At 37.1% G+C, this 21,564-nt stretch overlaps 1 protein-coding gene across 2 annotated transcripts in view; it reads left to right on the top strand.

Moving 5' to 3' along the window:
* RPAP3 (RNA polymerase II associated protein 3) overlaps window positions 1-18,819 on the top strand; it is a 41,705-nt gene extending 22,886 nt beyond the window's left edge. For both annotated transcript variants that reach the window (XM_060112496.1, XM_060112497.1), the window contains exons 10-17: window positions 4,022-4,143; window positions 5,472-5,542; window positions 5,659-5,760; window positions 10,665-10,903; window positions 14,375-14,561; window positions 15,314-15,411; window positions 15,878-15,978; window positions 18,565-18,819. In XM_060112496.1, the coding sequence (XP_059968479.1) occupies window positions 4,022-4,143; window positions 5,472-5,542; window positions 5,659-5,760; window positions 10,665-10,903; window positions 14,375-14,561; window positions 15,314-15,411; window positions 15,878-15,978; window positions 18,565-18,650 (1,006 nt within the window). In that variant the 3' untranslated portion in view covers window positions 18,651-18,819. The remainder of the gene's footprint in view (window positions 1-4,021; window positions 4,144-5,471; window positions 5,543-5,658; window positions 5,761-10,664; window positions 10,904-14,374; window positions 14,562-15,313; window positions 15,412-15,877; window positions 15,979-18,564) is intronic.
* Window positions 18,820-21,564: the final 2,745 nt, after the last annotated feature.

The following is a 21,564-nucleotide window of genomic DNA, read 5'->3' on the forward strand; positions in this document are numbered from 1 at the left end:
GGATTTATCCCATATGGGACTCACTGCGCTTCCTGGCCTTGACTATTTCCTTTCCCATGTTAGGGAAGTTTTCAACTCTAATCTCTTCAAATATTTTCTCAGTCCCTTTCTTTTTCTCTTTTTCTTCTGGGACCCCTATAATTTGAATGTTGGTGCATTTAATGTTGTCTCAGAGGTCTCTGAGACTGTCATCCATTCTTTTCATTCATTTTTCTTTATTCTGCTCTGCAGTAGTTATTTCCACTATTTTATCTTACAGGTCACTTATCCGTTCTTCTGCCTCAGTTTTTCTGCTATTGATTCCTTTTAGAGAATTTTTAATTTCATTTATTGTGTTGTTCATCATTGTTTGTTTACCCTTTAGTTCTTCTAGGTCCTTGTTAAATGTTTCTTGTATTTTCTCCATTCTATTTCCAAGATTTTGGATCATCTTTACTACCATTACTCTGAATTCTTTTTCAGGTAGACTGCCTATTTCCTCTTCAGTTGTTTGGTCTGTTGGCTTTTTATCTTACTCTTTCATCTGCTGGTGTGTTTCTCCATCTTCTCGTTTTGCTTAACTTACTGTGTTTGGGGTCTCCTTTTCGCAGACTGCAGGTTTGTAGTTCCTATTGTTTTTGGTGTCTTCCCGAAGTGGCTAACATTGGTTCAGTGGGTTGTGTAGGGTTCCTGGTGGAGGGGACTGGTGCCTGTGTTCTGGTGAATGAGGCTGGATCTTGTCTTTCTGGTGGGCAGGTCCGTGTCCGGTAGTGTGTTTTGGCGGTGTTTGTGACCTTATTATGATTTTAGGCAGCCTCTCTGCTAATGGGTGGGGTTGTATTCCTATCTTGCTAGTTGTTTGGCACAGGGTGTCCAGCACTGTAGCTTGCTGTGCGTTGAGTGGAGCTGGGTCTTAGCGTTGAGATGGAGATCCCTGGGAGAGCTTTCGCCATTTGATATTACGTGGATCTGAGAGGTCTCTGGTGGACCAATGTCCTGAACTTGGCTCTCCCACCTCAGAGGCACAGGCCTGACACCTGGCTGGAGCAGCAAAGACCCTGTCAGGCACATGGCTCAGAAGAAAAGGGAGAAAAAAAGAAGGAGAAAAAAAAGAAACAAAATAAAATAAAGTTATTAAAATAAAAAAATTAAAAAGTAATAAAAAAAGAAAAGAAAGAAAAAGAGAGCAACCAAACCAAAAAACAAATCTACCAATGATAACAAATGCTAAAAACTATACAAAAAAACCCCCCAAAATTAACGGACAGACAGAACCCTAGGACAAATGGTAAAAGCAAAGCTATGCAGACAAAATCACACACAGAAGCTTACACATACACACTCACAAAAAGAGAAAAAGGAAAAAAATATATCGTTGCTCCCAAAGTCCACCTCCTGAATTTGGGATGATTTGTTGTCTATTCAGGTATTCCACAGATGCAGGGTACATCAAGCTGATTGTGGAGATTTGATCCACTGCTCCTGAGGCTTCTGGGAGGGATTTCCCTTTCTCTTCTTTGTTTGCACAGCTACCAGCATTCATCTTTGGATTTGGATCCACCTCTGTCTGTAGGTCGCCTGAGGCCGTCTGTTCTTAGCTCAGACAGGATGGGGTTAAAGGAGCAGTTGATTAGGGGGCTCTGGCTCACTCAGGCTGGGGGGAGGGAGGGGTATGGATGTGGGATGAGCCTGCGGCGGCAGAGGCCAGCAGGACATTGCACCAGCCTGAGGCGCGCTGTGCGTTCTCCTGGGAAAGTTGTCCCTGGATCACGGGACCCTGGCAGTGGTGGCCCCACAGGCTCTCGGGAGGGGAGGTGTGGAGAGTGACCTGTGCCCGCACACAGGCTTCTTGGTGGCTGCAGTAGCAGCCTTAGCATCTCATGCCCGTCTCTGGGGTCCATGCTGATAGCCACAGCTCGTGCCCATCTCTGGAGCTCGTTTTGGCGGTGCTCTGAATCCCCTTTCTTCGCGCACCCGGAAACAATGGTCTCTTGCCTTTTAGGCAGGTCCAGACTTTTTCCCGGACTCCCTCCCATCTAGCCGTGGTGCACTGGCCCCTCAGGCTGTGTTCATGCAGCCAACCCCAGTCCTCTCCCTGTGATCCGACCGAAGCCCGAGCCTCAGCTCCCAGCCCCACCCGCCCTGGCGGGTGAGCAGACAAGCCTCTTGGGCTGGTGAGTGCTGGTCGGGCTGGTGAGTGCTGGTCGGCACCGATCCTCTGTGCGGGAATCTCTCTGCTTTGCCTTCCGCACCCCTGTGGCTGCGCTCTCCTCTGTGGCTCCGAAGCTTCCCCTCCACCACCCCCTGTCTCCATCAGTGAAGGGTCTTCCTAGTGTGTGGAAACCTTTCCTCCTTCACAGCTTCCTCCCAGAGGTGCAGGTTCCGTCCCTATTCTTTTGTCTCTGTTTTTTCATTTTTCTTTTGCCCTACCCAGGTATGTGGGGAGTTTCTTGCCTTTTGGGAGATCTGAGGTCTTCTGCCAGAGTTCAGTAGGTGTTCTGTAGGGGTTGTTCCACATGTAGATGTATTTCTGATGTATTTGTGGGGAGGAAGGCGATCTCCACGTCTTACTCTTCCGCCAGCTTGAAGGTCTCCCTATGTGACTCTTATTTGTATCTTTTTCTAGTGTGTCTTTTAGATTCAGTTAATATCAGAAGTTTTCTCTGCTACATGGTGACTGCTGTCAGATGTTATAGACTAGATGAGGAGCAAGGAAAAGAGCAACTCTTTCAAACAGGAGTTTGAACTGAACCGAGATCTAAAGGGATAGTGTGATTAGTGAGGTGAAAAAACAGGGCGAGTGTCCTCGTGCAGGTTCAGAGGCACAGGAGTGGGAAACTCCATGGTACCTCTGGAAAGGACAAGTGGTCCATATGATGGCTGATATGCAGGGGCAGTGGCAGAGATAAGGCTGGAGCGTCATGCAAGCCCCCGACTTTGTGCTCTGCAGTCTTTATTGTAAAAAATGTGGGGACCATGCAGTATCTTGAATGGGAGAATGATATAATCAGTCAAGTAGAAAATATACTGGTTGGGGCATGGACACGAACACACACAAACATGTTCTTCCTCTTGTTGAAAAGTGAAAATTCAGAGGTGTTTAATCTTTTTCATACTAGGTCTTGTTTTGAAGGTAGAATGGTATTCACTTAGGCCTTGGGAAGAATGTGATCACAGAAGATTCTTTTTTAAAAAAATATTTTTATTATGAAACTTTTCATAATAAACTCTATGTACCAAATCATCTAGTGTTCACTAGCCATACCTATTTTGTCATATTTGTTTCAGTTTTTTCCCCCTGAATTATTGTAAAGCAAATTAGAGACATTATGATATTTCATCCCTAAAGGATGTTTCATACATAACCACAATACCATTATTATGCCAAATGAATTCACAATAATTCATTAATGTCATTTTAATGTATATGAGGGTCTCAAGTTTTTTCTGTTGTTTGTTTGTTTTTTTTAGCCTTTCTTAGCTTTTTGTTGTCATAAAGCAGTACTCAGACTGAATTAATTGCTGGTTGCATGACTGAGTAGAATTTATGAAAAGTAGAATATATGAAAAGTATTAGATGATACGCTTTGACGTATATAATGAATCCTAAGTTCTGTGTGTGCTGTTTTCCTTAGGTGATGTGTACTGTGGGTAAATATTAATGAAGTTTGGAGGTTTAATGCCAGTTATAATTTTTAATATAGTACCTGTACATACTGAGAGTTGGAGGGGAGGTACACTGCCAGCAGTGGTGTTCTTTTGTCTGTTCTACTCATTCTACTCATAATTTATCATCATTAATTTCATCCTTCCAGCAGACTCTTTCCTGACTTTCCCTTAATCTGATACCTTCTCTCTCCTCACCAGATGATTCCAAAATTTGGTGAGAATAAAAAATTTAAAAATTAGTCTTTTCCCTCAAACACAGATTTGGGAGCTGGTAATTGAAATTATATGTATATTTTTATATTAGAAACTGAGTTTATATGAAGTTTTCTGTAAGCTACGTTTTTCTACTTGGTCATTTTATCATGTTTAATAGGTATGAAGAGGCTGAAGAAGACTGCACACAAGCCATTTTATTAGATGGCTCATATTCTAAAGCTTTTGCCAGAAGGGGAACTGCAAGAACATTTTTGGGAAAGCTCAATGAGGCCAAACAAGGTAAGACTATTTTTATAACACCCGGCCCTCACTCTTCCTGTTGACACTCCTGTTATAGAAGCAGAGATTTGCATAGCTTTCCCATGGTTCAAGGATACAGAACTTAGAAAAGTACATTTTCTTTCACAGTTTAGATCATGAATACATTTGTAGATTTGAAGGAATTCAGCTTCCATAGTGGACCTGGTTATCTTTTAATAGCATACAGTACAATCTGACCAAAATTAATGAAAAATTCGAATTATAGGTGAGAAGGAAAAAAGCAAGAAAAGCAAGAATGAAAAGGGAGTCAGCAACCAGGAGGTAGAGGATAATATGAGACTGTAGTGATGCCCCTGCTTTTTTTCTTGATACTAGTTATTCTTATTTTTTCATGATCTTTTAAGTATTTACTCTGTTAGTCATTTTGAAGAACCAACTTACTTCTCTTGTGTGTTTTCTGTTTTACATATTTCTGCTTTTTATTTCCTTCCTTCATCTGTCTTTTGGCTTAATTTGCTGGTTTTCTAACTTCTTGACACATCAATACTTATATAATTGTTTTTCAGCCTTTGTGTTTTGAATGTTCATTTAAATCTGGCAGTTTAAGTCTGGCTTCAGCTGTAGCCCACGCATTTTTTTATTATGGTAAAATAGACATAACATAAAATTTACTGTTTTAACCATTTTTAAGTGTACAGTTCAGTGGCATTGAGTACATTCACATTGTTGTGCAACCATCACCATTACACATCTCCAGAACTTTTTCATCATTACATTCTGAACATTCTACCCTTTTGACAATAACTCTCCATTCCCCCTTCTTCCAGCCCCTGGTAATCAACATTCTAATTTCTGTCTCTGAATTTGACTATTCTAGTACCTCATGTGAGTAGAATCATACAGTAGTTGTCCTTTCGTGTCTGGCTTATTTCACTTAGCTTGTCTCTAAGGCTCATCCATGTTGTACCGTATGTCAGACTTTGATTCTTTTTTTAAGGCTTAATAATATTCCATTTTCTGGGATTCTCTTAGATTCTGTCTTATGTTTGGTGATTACCCTGTCATTTGTCAACAGTGTGAGTTTTGGTAAGTTAGATGACCTCTAGATCAAGGCCTCAGTTGTTTCACTGTAAAGTGGAGTTGTAGTCATGGTTACATGAGAATTCATATAAAGCAACTAGAATAGCAGTTGGTAAATGTTAGTTCTTATTATTGCTCACCAGTTTCCTAGCATCCTGAGTAAAACTTCTTGAGATAAATGTGGGGTTACTAACTAAATATATAATTTCTTGAACTCCATAAAGTATTTTCACAAATTTATTATATTTCTTAAAAATTCATTTCAGATTTTGAAACTGTTTTACTTCTGGAACCTGGAAATAAGCAGGCAGTGACTGAACTTTCCAAAATTAAAAAGGTATGCATCCTTTCCACCAAAATATGGTCTTATTTTCTGAAGCATAAACACATTTATTTGTTGCATGCTTAAGTTGAGAATATTTTGATAGTCATGATTACAAATTTATTTTCAAGGAATTAATTGAGAAAGGACAGTGGGATGATGTCTTTCTTGATTCTACTCAAAGGCAAAACGTGATAAAACCCATTGATAATCCACCTCATCTTGGATCAACGGTAAGTAAAGCCCTTTAATTTTTTCCCTTGCTATTTAAATATCAGTGTTCTATTAATAAGAGCTGAAAACAAATGTTGAATTAGTAGACTCTGAAAAGAAATTAGTAGACTCTGAAAAGTAAAGCCCTTTAATTTTTTCCCTTGCTATTTAAATATCAGTGTTCTATTAATAAGAGCTGAAAACAAATGTTGAATTAGTAGACTCTGAAAAGAAATGTTGAAATCTCTTCCAAGAGCCATTTTTAGAATCTTTAAAAAATACTTCTTAGGAATATTGACATAATCAAATTGGGGAAAATTGAGCTGTTTAAAGTTCTGGGGTAACTTTTTAAAGCGACTTTTAATTTAACAGTAAATATTTCTACATATTTTCTGGCTTTAAAGGAATCTGGAACAGTTTTACATTTTGTAATTAAATATTTTTACTTCTATTACTGTTATTTGAGATTGGGATTTTATTACAGTAGTCTTTCATCTTCTGTGGGGTTTGATCTAAAGTTAGCACTTTGGCAAAAATCTAGTACAGGCATACCTTGTTTTTATTGCACTTTGCAGATACTGCGTTTTTTACAAATTGAAGGTTTGTGGCAACCCTGTGCTGAGCAAGTCTATCAGCACCATTTTTCCAATAGCATTTTCTTACTTCATGTCTTTGTGTCACATTTTGGTAATTTTTGCAATATTTCAAACTTTTTCATTACTATCATATTTGTTATGGTGATCTGTGATCAGTGATCTTTGTTACTATTGCAAAAAGGGTTGCTGAAGGCTCAGATGATGGTTAGCATTTTTTTTGCAATAAAGTATTTTTTAATTAAGGTATGTACATTTTTTAAAGACATAATGCTATTACACACTTAAAAGAGTACAGTATAGTGTAAACATAACTTTTATATGCATTGAGAAACCAAAGGATTTATGTGACTTGCTTTATTGCAATATTCACTTTATTGTGGTGGTCTGTAACTGAACCTGCAATATCTCCAAGGTATTGCCTGTATAGGCAGAATTATTCTTAAGAATATACACTGCACATTGTTTTTGGTATACCATACTGTTTTTCATTAAATCCAACAAAGCCAGTTTTTTCCTGCAATATTGGAACAGAAAGAGTAGCTGGTAAAATTCAGTGGTTTGTTTTGTTTATATATGTATATAGTGTGTGTGTGACTCTATGGTAACTTCTAACATTTACATGGTATTATATATAGAAATTATGAGAGATAAAATGCATATAGAAAAATACACAGAACAAATTAAGATTTAAAGAATAAAGTGAACACCTATGAAACCACCAACCAGGTCAAAAAATTGAAAGGTATCAGCCTCCAAAAATCTCCCTCTGTGCCCCTCGCTGATCATGATCTCCCTGCACCCTAGAAGTAACTGTTATGCATGGATGATGCTTTGAGAGAAATAACAATTTTACAAGGAAGTCGGAGCAGATATTTTTATCCTCCTTTTACAAAGGAAGAAGGTGAGGCAAAGAAAGTTTGTGTTTGTCAAGTTCATAGTTCAAGTTAATAACAGATAGAGGAATTCTGTGTTTAATATTTTTCTTGGGTTCTTATTTTGACTTTATTCTTGAATTTTCTGAGATAATAATTGTTTCATGTGCCAGGCATAAATCTTAGTTGCTTTCATACATTTTCATACATCATGTTCATTTTCATACATCATATTCACTTGCTATTATTCTATTCTTAACAATAAAGGTGATTAAATGTTTAATCCAATGTGATTTAAACTTTTATCTCTTTGTAAAACTTTGTCACAGAAGTTAATTCAAAAGTTAAAAACAAAGCCTTTGTCAGACTTTTGCTGTCCATAATTATAAAGACATTACCATGTGGTAAATCAGATATCTGTGTATGGAAGAATGTCCCATGGCCAGTATACCCTAAACAGCTTTTATAAATCTGTTGGGTTCTCTTCTCCCTCAGTTTAAAAATCAGTTTATGTTAATAGTTGTGAAAATGCAACATAAGTTTGAATCTTTTGTGGCTGGATCTCAAAACAGAACACCTTCATGAATTGAGAGATCTAGGGTAAACCATTTTGTAACTGATCCAACAAACAAAATCATTATCCTAGTGGGAAGGGGAAATAATTGCTATTTATTTTTGTAATAGGTCTCCATTTAAAAAAGTGGGCATTATTTAAAAAATAGTAGGTGCAGTTTGGTATGATGCTTTTGAGTTGATTTGAGCCCCATTTCATAAGCTTTAAACTTAAATTGAGAATAACTCACAGGTTAGTTGAGATCAAAGGAAATAATGTCCAATAATGCTAAGGCAGTTTCACGTAAAACACATGTTAATTTCCTTTTCAGTCATATATGTGTGAGGCCACCTGGACACTGAGGAAGGTGGTCAGGAAAGAAAGGAAGGCCCAGGAGGTGGAGAAAAAAGAGTCCTGGGGTTACTTTATTCAAGCGAGAGGCTCGGTTGGGGTGTCCTGTGCTTGAGGGTTTGCAGCGGGGAGTACGTTTAATATATCTTCTCTAGAGAGACTGTAGGAGAGCAGTAATGTAGGTCAGCTGGGCCTGGGGTTCCTAGGTAGGATGGTAGTAAATGAGAGTTTGTCCTGATCTCTTGCTCTCCACTAAAATATTTTATTTTTTTCGTTTTCCTGTTTTACCATATCAAAATTTCATGCTTGGTCCTTTGTCTCTTTCTCCTTTTCTGTTTATTCTTTTTTTAAAAAAATATTTTATTTATTTATTTATTTGTTTGTTTTTGGCTGTGTTGGGTCTTTGTTGCTGCACGCAGGCTTTCTCTAGTTGCGGCAAGCGGGGGCTACTCTTCATTGCGGTGCGTGGGTGCCTCATTGCCGTGGCTTCTCTTGTTGTGGAGCACCAGCTCTAGGCGCGTGGGTTTCAGTAGTTGCCACTCGTGGGCTCAGTAGTTGTGGCTCGTGGGCTCTAGAGTGCAGGCTCAGTAGTTGTGGCGCATGGGCTTAGTTGCTCTGCGGCATGTGGGATCTTCCCGAACCAGGGCTCAAACCCATGTCCCCTGCATTGGCAGGCGGATTCTTAACCACTGCACCACCAGGGAATCCCTCTGTTTATTCTTATTTCTCTTTTCTTTTTCTTGAAATGGTATAATATAGAGTTAAATAAAATGTATGCTTCTAAATCTTAATTTAAAAAGAGATGAATTGATCCTTTCATATTTTCTTACATCTTTCAACTGTAGTGGTACCTTTTGTGTTTCACTCCTGTTACTAGCATACTGTCATCCCCTCATCCCTCCCAGCCATCAGTAGCATTGAGCAGCTCTCAGTAGCCACTGGTCTACCCTGAAAGAGATCATCTGTTAGGAAATTCATTAACTAGGATCATGTTTGCACCTCTGTTGTCAATGAAAGGATTTGGTTTTAAATGGAACTGCATTGATACAATTCAGTAGTTATAGTCTATTTTTTTATAGTCTGTTCTTTAACACTGTTTTTTAACACTAACACATATCCATTCTTGGTCAGTATCTTGATAGAAAACTATTGGTGTTGATAGCTATCGGCAAAGCAAAGGCCTTAGATTAACATGATTATCCTTAAAGATAGAACCACTAACAGGATTCTGTTAACAGACTTTTAATAGCTTTTTTATTTATGTGCATTCATCTAGTAACAGTCAGTTGTTAACCAGTAGGTCTTTTCTTAGTTATACTAATGGAATGCCTGGTTTTAACACTGAGTTTAGTATATATGTCAAAAGTTGTTATATTTACAGCTTTCTGATTTAAAATTCAACTCTACATTTGGAATGAAAACTTAGAGTATACTGAAGAACGTCTTTTATTAAAAAGCAAAGAGTATCACATGTAAACTTAGGAAGAAGTTTAAAATATTTGCCACCTGTTATGATTGAAATAAATAGTGAATGCTATTTATTTTAATAAATTAAAAACCATTATTGTGGTCAAGTACTTACCAACTTTGTGTAAATTATTTGGCAAATCTTTAATTCTAGGCTGGTTTTATCCAGCAGTTAGAGGATGCAGTTAGGTTTTTGTTTTTGTTTTTTAAAATATTTATTTATTTACTTATTTGTCTGCATCAGATCTTAGTTGCAGGATGTTCGTTGCGGCATGCAGGATCTTTTCTTTCATACAGAATGCAGGTTATTGCCTGGCCATGTTCTACTTGCCTTCAGCCCACAATACTGATGTCACTTGGTCATATTTTTTTCTTAGCTTTGTTGCCTCTAGGATAAACTTCAAACTCCTTGATACAGCACACAAGTCCCTTTATAAGCTGCCTTTAAGGAGCCCTTCAGGCTTTATCTCCACCTCTCCTCCCCTTGCACCAGCCCTACTGGACTTCTCACCTTTCCACTGACCATGCCATACCCTTCAACACTGCCATTCCTGGGTACTTTTTCTGTGAAGCCCCCCGATGTCAATTTTTATCTTCCTTCCTCTGTTCTTTTAGCACTTTGTACCTGTACCTTTTTTTTTTTTTTTTTTTTTTTTTTTTTTGCGGTACGCAGGCCTCTCACTGTTGTGGCCTCTCCCGTTGCGGAGCACAGGCTCCGGACGCGCAGGCTCAGCGGCCATGGCTCACAGGCCCAGCCACTCCACGGCATGTGGGATCTTCCTGGACTGGGGCACGAACCCGTGTCCACTGCATTGGCAGGTGGACTCTCAACCACTGTGCCACCAGGGAAGCCCTGTACCTGTACCTTTTATAGTGCATGTTCCATTGCCTTGTAATTATTTATATATGCATCTTCTTTCCCCCATTTAGACCTACATATGGTAGTAGTCTGGCAGTATGACTCCAAATTGAATTTACTTACAACTCGGATATTGGCTGTAAAAACACTGTAACCTTTTAATTTGTGTCCCTAAAATAGGAAACCTTTGTATGTTGATGCAAAGAATTGATTTTAATTGTTTTAGAAACCACTCAAGAAGCTTATTATTGAAGAAACTGGTAATTTGATACAGACTGTTGATGTGCCAGATAGCACTACTACTGCTGCTGCTCCAGAGCATAATCCTATTAATCCAGCAAAGGTAACAGCAACCACTGGCACAAGTAAGAAGAACTCAAGCCAAGATGACCTTTTGCCCACAAGTGATATCCCAAAAGCAAAAGTATTGAAAATAGAAGAAATCAGTGATACTTCAGCTCTGCAGTGAGTAGAAATACTTTTATTTGATAGTCATCTAGAATGGTAGTAATCCCACTAGAAAATTGATATTGCTGATGAGACTTCTGGTTTGTACTCATCCACATAGTTTTTTGAACTATCCAACTTTACACTGTAGTTTTTCTTTTAACTGTAAGAGAGGTTTTGCTGAAGGAATGATCACTATTCCTTTACCACACCGAGGACTTTAGAAATAAGAGAAAGTATCTTTTTTTTAAAAAATATTTTAATTTTATTGGAGTATAGTAGATTTACAATGTTGTGTTAGTTTCAGGTATATAGCAAAGTGATTCAGTTACACATATACATATATTCATTCTTTTTTAGATTCTTTCTCAATATAGATTATAACAGAATATTGAGTAGAGTTCCCTGTGCTATACAGTAGGTCCTTGTTGCTTATTGATCTTACATATAGTAGTTTTTGTATGTTCATCTCAAGCTCCTGATTTATCCCTCCCGCCCCATGTTTCCCCTCTGGTAATGATAAGTTTGTTTTCAATATCTGTAAGTCTGTTTCTGTTTTATAAATAAGTTCATTTGTATCTTTTTAAAAAAAATTAGATTCCACATATGAGTGGTATCATATGATATTTGTCTTTGACTTACTTCACTTAGTATGATAATCTTTGGGTCCATCCATGTTGCTGTAAATGGCATTATTTCATTATTTTTTATGGCTTAGTAATATTCCATTGTGTGTATGTACCACATCTTATTTACCCATTCCTCTTTCGATGGACATTTAGGTTGCTTCCATGTCTTGGCTGTTGTAAATAGTGCTGCAGTGAACATTGGGGTGCATGTATCCTTTCAGATTATCATTTTCTCTGGATATATGCCCAGGAATGGGATTGCTGGATCATATGGTAGTTCTGTTTTAAGTTTTTTAAGGAACCTCCATACTGTTCTCCATAGCAGTTGTACCAATTTACATTCCCATCAACAGTGTAGGAGGGTTCCCTTTTCTCCACACCCTCTCCAGTACTTACTGTTTGTAGATTTCTTGATGATGGCCATTCTGACTGGTGTGCGGTGATATCTCACTGTAGTTTTGATTTGCATTTCTCTGATAATTAGTGATGTTGACCATCTTTTCATGTGCATTTTGGCCATCTGTATGTCATCTTTGGAGAAATGTCTGTTTAGATCTTCTGCCCATTTTTTTATTGGGTTGTTTGTTTTTTAGACATAGAGCTGCATGAGCTGTTTGTATATTTTAGAGATTAATCCCTTGTCATTTGCTTCAGTTGCAAATATTTTCTCCCATTCTGTGGGTTCTTCTTGTTTTGTTGATACTTTCCTTTGCTGTGCAGAAACTTTTAAGTTTAATTAGGTCCCATTTGTTTATTTTTGTTTTTATTTTCATTATTCTAGGAGGTGGATCAGAAAAGATATTACTGCAGTTTATGTCAAAGAGTGTTCTGCCTGTGTTTTCCTCTAAGAGTTTTATAGTGTACAGCCTTACATTTAGTTCTTTGATCCATTTTGAGTTTATTTTTGTGTGTGGTATTAGAGAATGTTCTAATTTTATTTTCCTACATGTAGCTGTCCAGTTTTCCCAGTACCATTTATTGAAGAGACTGTCTTTTCTCCATTGTATAGCCTTGCCTCCTTTGTTGTAGATAGTTGACTGTAGGTGTGTTGTGAGTTTATTTCTGGGCTTCCTAGCCTATTTTATTGATCTATATTTCTGATTTTGTGCCAGTACTGTACTGTTTTGATTACTCTAGCTTTGTAGTATAGTCTGAAGTCAGGGAGTCTGATTCCTCCAGCTCTGTTTTTCTTTCTCAAGATTGCTTTGGCTCTTCAGGGTCTTTTGTGTTTCCATATAAATTAAAAAATTTTTTGCTCTAGTTCTGTGAAAAATGCCATTGGTAATTTGATAGGGATCGCATTAAATCTGTAGATTGCCTTGGGTAGTATAGTCATTTTGACAGTATTGATTTTTCCAATCCAAGAACATGGTATATCCTTCCATCTGTGTCATCTCTGATTTCTTTCATCAGCATCTTATAGTTTTCACAGTAGAGGTCTTTTGTCTCATTAGGTAGGTTTATTCCTAGGTATTTTATTCTTTTTGATACAATGGTAAATGAGAGTGTTTCCTTAATTTCACTGTCAGATCTTTCGTTGTTAGTATATAGGAATGCAGGAGATTTCTGTGTATTAATTTTGTATCCTGCAACTTTACTGAATTAATTGATGAGCTCTAGTAGATTTCTGGTAGCATTTTTAGGATTTTCTATGTATAGCATCATGTCATCTTCAAACAGTGATGAAAGTATCTTGAACAAATTGATTTTGTGCATTTTCTTTTCTAGAACTTCAGTAAATATGTTTCACTTTGTAATTCAGGTTTTTAAATTTTTTATAGGGAAGCTTCATAAACAGTGTAGAATTTAGGCATTATCATTATTCTAGCCATTAATATTTAAGATATTCATGGGCTCTTTAAATTTTGTTCAGAATTTTTCAAAAAGTCATGCATTTTCTTAATGATAAGAATATAAAAGACATAGATTAGTAGTTCACTTTGGGGTGTTGAAATTTTATTCATATATTTTTGCATTGCTACTCAACAGTCCTATTAAAAGTTTTTTTTGTTTTAAATTTTGAACTTTAGTAGTTCTGTTTAGAGTGATATTATAGATTGTGGGAAAACTTTAAGCAGGCAGGTTTTTTTTTTTTTTTTTTTTAAAGGAGGAAGCATTTCTTCCTTCTTGGAATCTTTCTTGAAACTGTGGTAATTCACATAATTCAGAGTGAAAGGTTGACTTGTGAGTATATGTGATATAATAATTCAGTGTATAGAAATGTTTCGTCAAAAGGTGGCCAGGCTATTAGCCCAGCTCATGAGAATAGTCATTACGTAACCAGCATCTGAAAATTTGCACAAGTATAATCTGTCTTGCCAAAAGTATACATATATTATCAGCTGAAAGAATTTACTACTGGCAGAATATAAATAGATAATACAGTATTAATAAAGTCAGAAATTAAAAAATCTCTGTTGATGTTTCCTTATATAAGCTTTGACTATTTGTGGTTCTTCTTTTTGTTTTTCTTTTTTATTATTATTATTTATTTTTGGCTGCCTTGGGTCTTCATTGCTGCTTGTGGGCTTTCTCTAGTTGCGGTGAGCGGGGGCTACTCTTTGTTGCAGTGCATGGGCTTCTCATTGTGGTGGCTTCTCTTGTTACAGAGCATGGGCTCTAGGCCCGTGGGCTCCAGTAGTTGTGGCACGTGGGCTCAGTAGTTGTGGCTCACAAGCTCTAGAGTGCAGGCTCAGTAGTTGTGGCGCATGGGCTTAGTTGCTCCGCGGCATGTGGGATCTTCCCGGGCCAGGGATCAAACCTGTGTCCCCTGCATTGGCAGGCAGATTCTTAACTACGGCGCCACCAGGGAAGCCCTGTGGTTCTTTTCTAATTGTTTGATGCTTCTGAAATATTTCAGACCTGAAGTCAATTTGAAAAAGGATGTATGTCAGCCTTTCAGTGAGAAGATTTCTATAGAGGTGGACAAAACATCTGCTCAGTTTATCAGGACTGCTCTTCCTCCAGTTCCTGCAAACTCATTTCAGCTTGAATCTGATTTCAGACAACTGAAAAATTCTCCAGATATGTTGTATCAATATTTGAAGGTAAGAGGGAGGAAGCTGGTAGTTCTCCTGTAAGTTAGAAGCCAAAGAACTTCTTTGGTCACTATATAATAATAGTACTATATTTGCTTATAATATGATTGTAGAAAATGCTCTTATCCCTTGCCTGATACATATCCCTTGCCTGGTCAGACCATTTTAAATATTTGCAACCAGTGAACCTCTGAAAAAGGTTCTGTGTTAAATTTTGTTTTCTAAAATAACTTAATCTAATTTCCTACATCATGACTTAAACTTAATTCTTCATCCTTCAAGATGAGGAAAGAAGCTAAAATACATTGAGTGCCTTCTGTGTGCCAAGCAATGCTTGCAATATTTAGGCCATCAGTCTCCTGAAAATGAGCTTTTTTTGCTCAAGAAAAAGAATTAACTCATGAAATTTACCAAATAATGGATTTTTAGCATTGTCTTTTTCAAGTAGTTCTATTTTTTAAACTCTCTAATTCTTTTTATTGGTCCTTGAGAGCTCTCTTTCATTTCCTGTTTCTGTTGGGTAGTACACATCTCTCCATGAGATTTTTCTCTGTCTTGAACAGAGTGATTATTTTATAGTTCCTCTAACTTTCATTCTTCTATCATAGTTACATTTCAGTGTGACTCCATTATTATTCATTGAATACTAATGCATAATAGTTATTTTTTACTATGTTGAACTAAGCAATTATTATATAAATAATTTGTGATTGGGAATGTTGCCATAATTTAATTTTCTAACACCTTATATTTTTCCCAAGCAAATTGAACCATCATTGTATCCCAAGCTGTTTCAGAAAAATCTAGATCCAGATGTATTCAACCATATCATTAAAATTCTGCATGACTTTTACATTGAGTAAGTAAGTTTAGTTATGTTTTCATGTTGTAATGCTCAGCTGTTTCTAGTGATTTGGGAAATTCATTCTTTTTGATGTCATATTACCTTTTGTATAGCAAAATTAGCTCTCTTGTAAATTTAGCTGTTGCAGAAGTTGTAAAGAGATGACAAGTACAAACAATGAAATAGGAAATGATTAGGAGGAAAAATGACTTAAAATTTTTTTTAGAGAAAGGTAGGGTATGGAAGTGACAAATATTATAGCAGATTAATAACGTCTGTGCTGTGCCTCACATTTAAGAATATTACAATTTTTTCAGTTGACTTGATAAAATTCATTTGGGCACTTAAAATATAGACAGTATGCAGGGAAAAATGATACATGAAGACCTTATTTATATAAAATTAGAAATATTATTTTAGTAAGCAGACTGAATGAGCTGCTTTTAATTGATAATTTGTTTTTTTATTTGGATTATTTCAGGAAAGAAAAGCCATCACTCATCTTTGAAATCTTACAAAGACTTTCTGAACTAAGAAGGTTTGATATGGCAGTGATGTTTATGTCAGAACCTGAGAAGAAAAGTGAGTTCTGTGAAGAAAGCTTTTTCATATCTCTTTATTCTTGTGTGTCCCTTTATTCAACAAATGGTAGCAAATATTTATTGAATGTCAATTATGTACAAGGTACATACAATTAAATTAATTACAATTAAGCTAATTAAATTGAATTACTATTAAATTAAGTAAAGTTAAATTTTTTGATCCTGACAACAACTTTGTGAGGTGTAGGTATGATTATCATTTTGGTTTTACAAAGGAGGAAACTGAAGCATACACAGGTAAGGAACTTGACCAAGATTCCATAGCTAGGAAGCCAGACCCAGGAGTTAAACCGAGGTGTTCTGGGCTCTTCTACTTGAAAACGCAGTGATAGCGTAATGGTTGAGCTGCTGGCATGATGGAACTCGTGCAGGGTTCCTGCCACAGGAGCTTGCAACTGGGTGTGGGTGCATGGGAGTTCTCACCCATTTTTTGAGCTAATTTCCTTGAGTTTCTTTGATTTAAGCTGAATTCTCAAAAAAGTGCAGGAGTCAGATGAAGAAGGTGGGAATGTGCAGAGGTTTTGAGGCAGGAGAGAGCAAACTGAGCTTAGAAAATTAAAAGGAGTGCAGTGCGGCTGGATTGTAGAGTTAGAGGGTAAAAAGAGGCAGGTGATGAGCCTGAAGAGTTGGATCCCTTGTTTATTTCTACATCTCAGTCTTTGGCATAAAGTGTCAGTTTTGGAGAACCCTAATTTAAGTAAAATCAAACTATGGAGAAACTTCAATTACAATTGACCCTTGAACAACATGGGAGTTAGGGGCGCCAACCCTCTAAACAGTTGAAAATCCACCTACAATTTTATAGTCGGTCCACAGTATCTGAGGTTCCTCATTCACAGATTCAGCCAACCGTGGATCATGTAGTATTGTAGTATTTACTATTGAAAAATATCCGCCTTTAAGTGGATCTGTGCAGTTGAAACCCGTGTTTTTCAAGGGTCAATTGTACTTGGAGTTCTAAGGCTATACTGTAGTTTTAGGAAAAAGAGAAAAATCATTAGAATGCAGGAGTACCAGTTTTTTAGTTTTAGAAATAGCAAAAACTATGATTTTCAGATACTTTCTGGACTAAACATACCTTGGGCTCCTTTTCTGTTTCTTCTTTATGTATGTAGCAGTGACATTGAATCTGAATCACTAAGAAAAATACTCTGTATGTTGAACTTAGGGAAGTGGACATGTAATTTAGAGAGATTCCTAATAGGGGTAAACCAAAAGAAGTTTCTGCTTAATCTTTAATCAGAAACAGTCCCTGAAATTCCCTGAAAGTATTACTGTTTCTTATTACTATTCTGACCTCATTTTTTATCACTTTTTTTAGTCATTCTGCCCCACCGCACTGACTTTGTGTCTTTTTAATATACCAAATTGCCAAACTTCTTATAGCCTCAGGGTCTTTGTGTTTGACTGTTCCCCCTCAGCCTAGACTATCCTCCCCTGCCTCTTCCTCACTTCATTCAGTTTCCACCTAGTAGTCACCTCCTCAGAGACACCTTTCCTCACCGGCCTACTCACAATAACTGCCTGCCTCCCTTTCCTCATCACCCTCTGTCATCTTACCTCGCTTTGTTTTTCTTCATAATACAGAACGAGCTGACAGTATTTTAAGTATTTGTTTATTATTTCTCTCTCCCTAATAGAATGGAAGCTCCATGACAGCAGGAACTTTGTCTACCTTGTTCTTTAGGCCTCAGCGTGTAGAACAGTGCTTAGTACATAATAACCTCTTAGTATAAGTGCATGAGTGAATGGATTTCTTGCCACTATGATGTGATAACTTGAAGTCTGCTCAAAGAATGTGAGTTGGTCCTTCAGACTGGCCTACCAACAGTACTGTCTTGGTGGGGTCACCACTGTCCGCTAAGTTAAACATGGGAAGCACTTACAGTGGTTCCTGGCATGTAACTTAATATTCAATAAATAGTAGCTGTTGTTGTCTTTTTTATTGTCATTATTATTAAAAACTGTTAGCTAGTTTTAATGTTGAGGAATGTATGAACTCTAATAGCGTTTTCCATAGTGTTGAGTGTAGACCACCCATTTCAGTAGTATGAAAGATAAAGATTTTAAATGACTCATAAGCAAATCTTTTTTAACTTTTAATTGTAATTATAAAAATGTACAGCTTGCCCATCAAACATTCTTGTGAATGTTATTGCTAATTTTTAATTTATAGTAGTGATATAAATTTTTCTTTTAAAATGATTTAAGTTTTGAAAAAGTTAATTGGAATATTAAATAAGTAAAAGTATACTTGTTACACAGGTCAAAAATCTTTAAGGTAGTACAAAATGAATTATGTTTCATCTGCAAAGTTAATGTCATTGAGGATGTAGCGGAAATTTTTTACTGCCAAAGCAAAATATTCTGCTAAGAAACATCATTGGACTGTTGTATAATTTTCTGTTCTCAGGTTGGCTTTTTAAATATCTGAATTAGAATTTATAAATAATCCTAATGATTGCTTTATAATGTAAAAAATATTTAATTTTTGTTTACTTTTACCTTTAATTTTTGCTTTACTTTTTAAAAATGGAGATTAAAATGAATTTTTTTTCTTTTTCAGTTGCACGTGTATTATTCAATCACATAGACAAATCAGGATTGAATGATAATTCTGTTGAAGAACTCAAGAAAAGATATGGTGGTTGATTTCCATTTTTACTGAAATTATTGCCTTTGGATTTCATATGTAAATTTTTTTCTACTGAAAATAAAATGTTTTGCTTTTTAAGAAAATGATATCATACAGGACGTTTTTGGACGTAAGCTAACTAAATATAAAGTGAATTGTGATTTAACTAGTGAGAAATATACTTAAATGAACTATTTATAAGTTTTTTTCTGAAAATAAAAATATAAATAATGAGGTATACTTGTAAAGATTGGTGTTTTATGTCATTTTATTTTATTATTTTTATTAAAAATTTTTTTTAAATTTTTATCTGGCTGCATTGGGATTTTGTCGCTGCGTTTGGGCTTCTCTAGTTGTGGCGAGCGGGGGCTACTCTTTGTTGCAGCGCACGGGCTTCTCGTTACGGTGGCTTCTCTTGTTGTGGAGCACGGGCTCTAGGTGCGCAGGCTTCAGTAGTTGTGGCCCACAGGCTCAGAAGCTGTGGCTCGCGGGCTCTAGAGCGTAGGCTCAGTAGTTGTGGCGCACGGGCTTAGTTGCTCCGCGGCATGTGGGATCTTCCCGGGCCAGGGCTCGAACCCATGTACCCTGCATTGGCAGGCGGATTCTTAACCCCTGTGCCACCAGGGAAGTCCTATAAGTCATTTTAAGTGTTAAGTTTAGATACATTCTTCAGTGCACCATAAGTGTTACATTTTAAAAAATATTTTCATGAGTTTTTGTAACCACATGACAAAGTTGCTTCCTTAGCATATGAATAAAGTTATATAGAGGGAGTTAGGTAGATATCAGATTGTTTCATTATAAAATGTTTTCGTACCATTGTGCCAGTTCACTAACATAAAATTGCTTAGTTGCAGGATGTGTATTTTTAGTATTTATGTTGAAAGGAGACTTTCAGTTAGACTTTTTAAATAGGTTACTTGGAGGTCACAGAATACTTAAATTTCAGTGCTACAGCTTTTTTTCCTCATGATATCCATGTTATATGTCAACTGAATGCAAATAATCTAAAGCAAGGTGTAAAAGTTTAAAAACTAGGAATGTTTAAGGTAGTAATTAGTGTATAGCTTGTGTGTACGTGGTTCATGTGAGTGTGTTGTCTGTGAGCTTTTGAAATCCAGGCTAGTGTTCTACATATCCTTGTTCTGCATGGTCCTTGGCCCAGTCCTTTGCACAGAGTTAGGTTCCCACTTGGTAAATTTAATTGAATATAAAATTTAATTGAATTGATGGTAGGAATCAATTTTAGTAAATGTTCAAAGTAGCAACTTAGCAAATTTTGGGCATCCTGTAAATATTGCTAAAATCAATTTAATTTTAGAGGCTGTCATGTTAAAAAAATACTAGGTCACCATCCTATATAGCTGTTAGCATCAATAAGACAGTCAAATTTAAGACTTTATTTTTGTTGCAGCATACATATTATTATGCCTACAATTACTTGAGGAATAATTAATCTGTTTAAAAAGATAATTTCCCCAGTTCATGGTATAACTTATTAAGATGATCATAATTTGTATAGCTCAATGTTTTACAACATGCTTGGAGTTTATTAATGTTATATGTTGCTAAATGTATAGTCTTATGATATATAAACAGGCAGTGAAATTTAGTCATAAAGTATAGCTTATACATAATAATAATGCATTTTGAATGACTTGAATTTTTCTTAAGTCATTAATAAGACGGTGATTTTGCAGGGGTTTTGCAGGTGGTAGGCAGGAGGATGCTTGTGGGGGCTTGGCTGTGGGGAGGTGGCTGAGGGGGTGGGAGCCGGGGCATGAAGGGCCTTCCATGCAGTGACAGAGAAGCTGGTTTTCTGAAAGTGATGGGGAACCACTAAAGGTTTTAAGGAAGAGAGTGACATGTGGTTTGAGTTTTAAGATCATTCTGGTAGCAGTGATGAGCGGTGGATTGGTGAATGGTGTGGCTAGAAATAGGGAGACCAGTTGAAGAATACAAGAATGCAGGAGATAAATAACATTTGAACTAATAATAATGGGTAGCATGAAGTACTGCCTATTTGCCTGACATTAGTGGCTTTATGTCTTTTTTCATTTAAATCCTCAACAAACCTAGGAGGTAGGTTCTGTTATCTCCACTTTACAGATAAGGAAATTGAGGCATATATAGGTTATGTAACTTGCCTATGGTCACCTGGTAACAGGTAGTCTGTATCCAAAGGCTACTTGCCCAACCACCATTCTATACTATACTGACTGGTGCAAAGGGATGGAAGACAGGTTGAGTTTAAGATATCTTAAGGAGGGAGAATCCGCAGGGCGTGGTGGCATTCATTCATGTCTATTCAAACATTTCTTGAGTGTCTATAATGTGCTCGTAGGTGACTAAGCACTGGGGAAAACACAGGCCCAATTTCTGCCCTCCAGTAGCTCGCAGTGTAGCTGGGGAGTCAGATAAACCAGCAGTTACAGTACAGTGTCATGAGCGCCCTGATAGTTTGGAAAGGGCACTGGGGGAGCACAGAGGGTGCAGCTCTGAGTCAGACTGGGTGGCACAGGGAAGGAGGAGGCAGTGTTTGTTATGAGACTTGAGATATGAGAACGATGGTCCAGGTGCACGATGGGAGGGAAAGGGTCCTGGCAGAGGAATCAGCATAGATGAAGGTCATGTAACATGTCATGAGCCCCTTGACTTGCCCCGGGGGTTGTAGGCAATTCCATACACTATCAAGGCTGTTGGATTGGATTGAGTTTGAATTTGATTGGCTACAGTCTCCTTTCGTTTGTTTTATTATTTTTTTTAGTTTTATTTTTTTATTTATCTTTGGCTGCGTTGGGTCTTCGTTGCTGTGCACAGGCTTTCTCTAGTTGCGGTGAGTGGGGGCTACTCTTCGTTGCGGTGCGCAGTCTTCTCATTGTAATGGCTTCTCGTTGCGGAGCATGGGCTATAGGTGTGTGGGCTTCAGTA

The sequence above is a fragment of the Mesoplodon densirostris genome, chromosome 11, assembly GCF_025265405.1.
Source record: "Mesoplodon densirostris isolate mMesDen1 chromosome 11, mMesDen1 primary haplotype, whole genome shotgun sequence".
Lineage (NCBI taxonomy): Eukaryota > Metazoa > Chordata > Mammalia > Artiodactyla > Ziphiidae > Mesoplodon > Mesoplodon densirostris.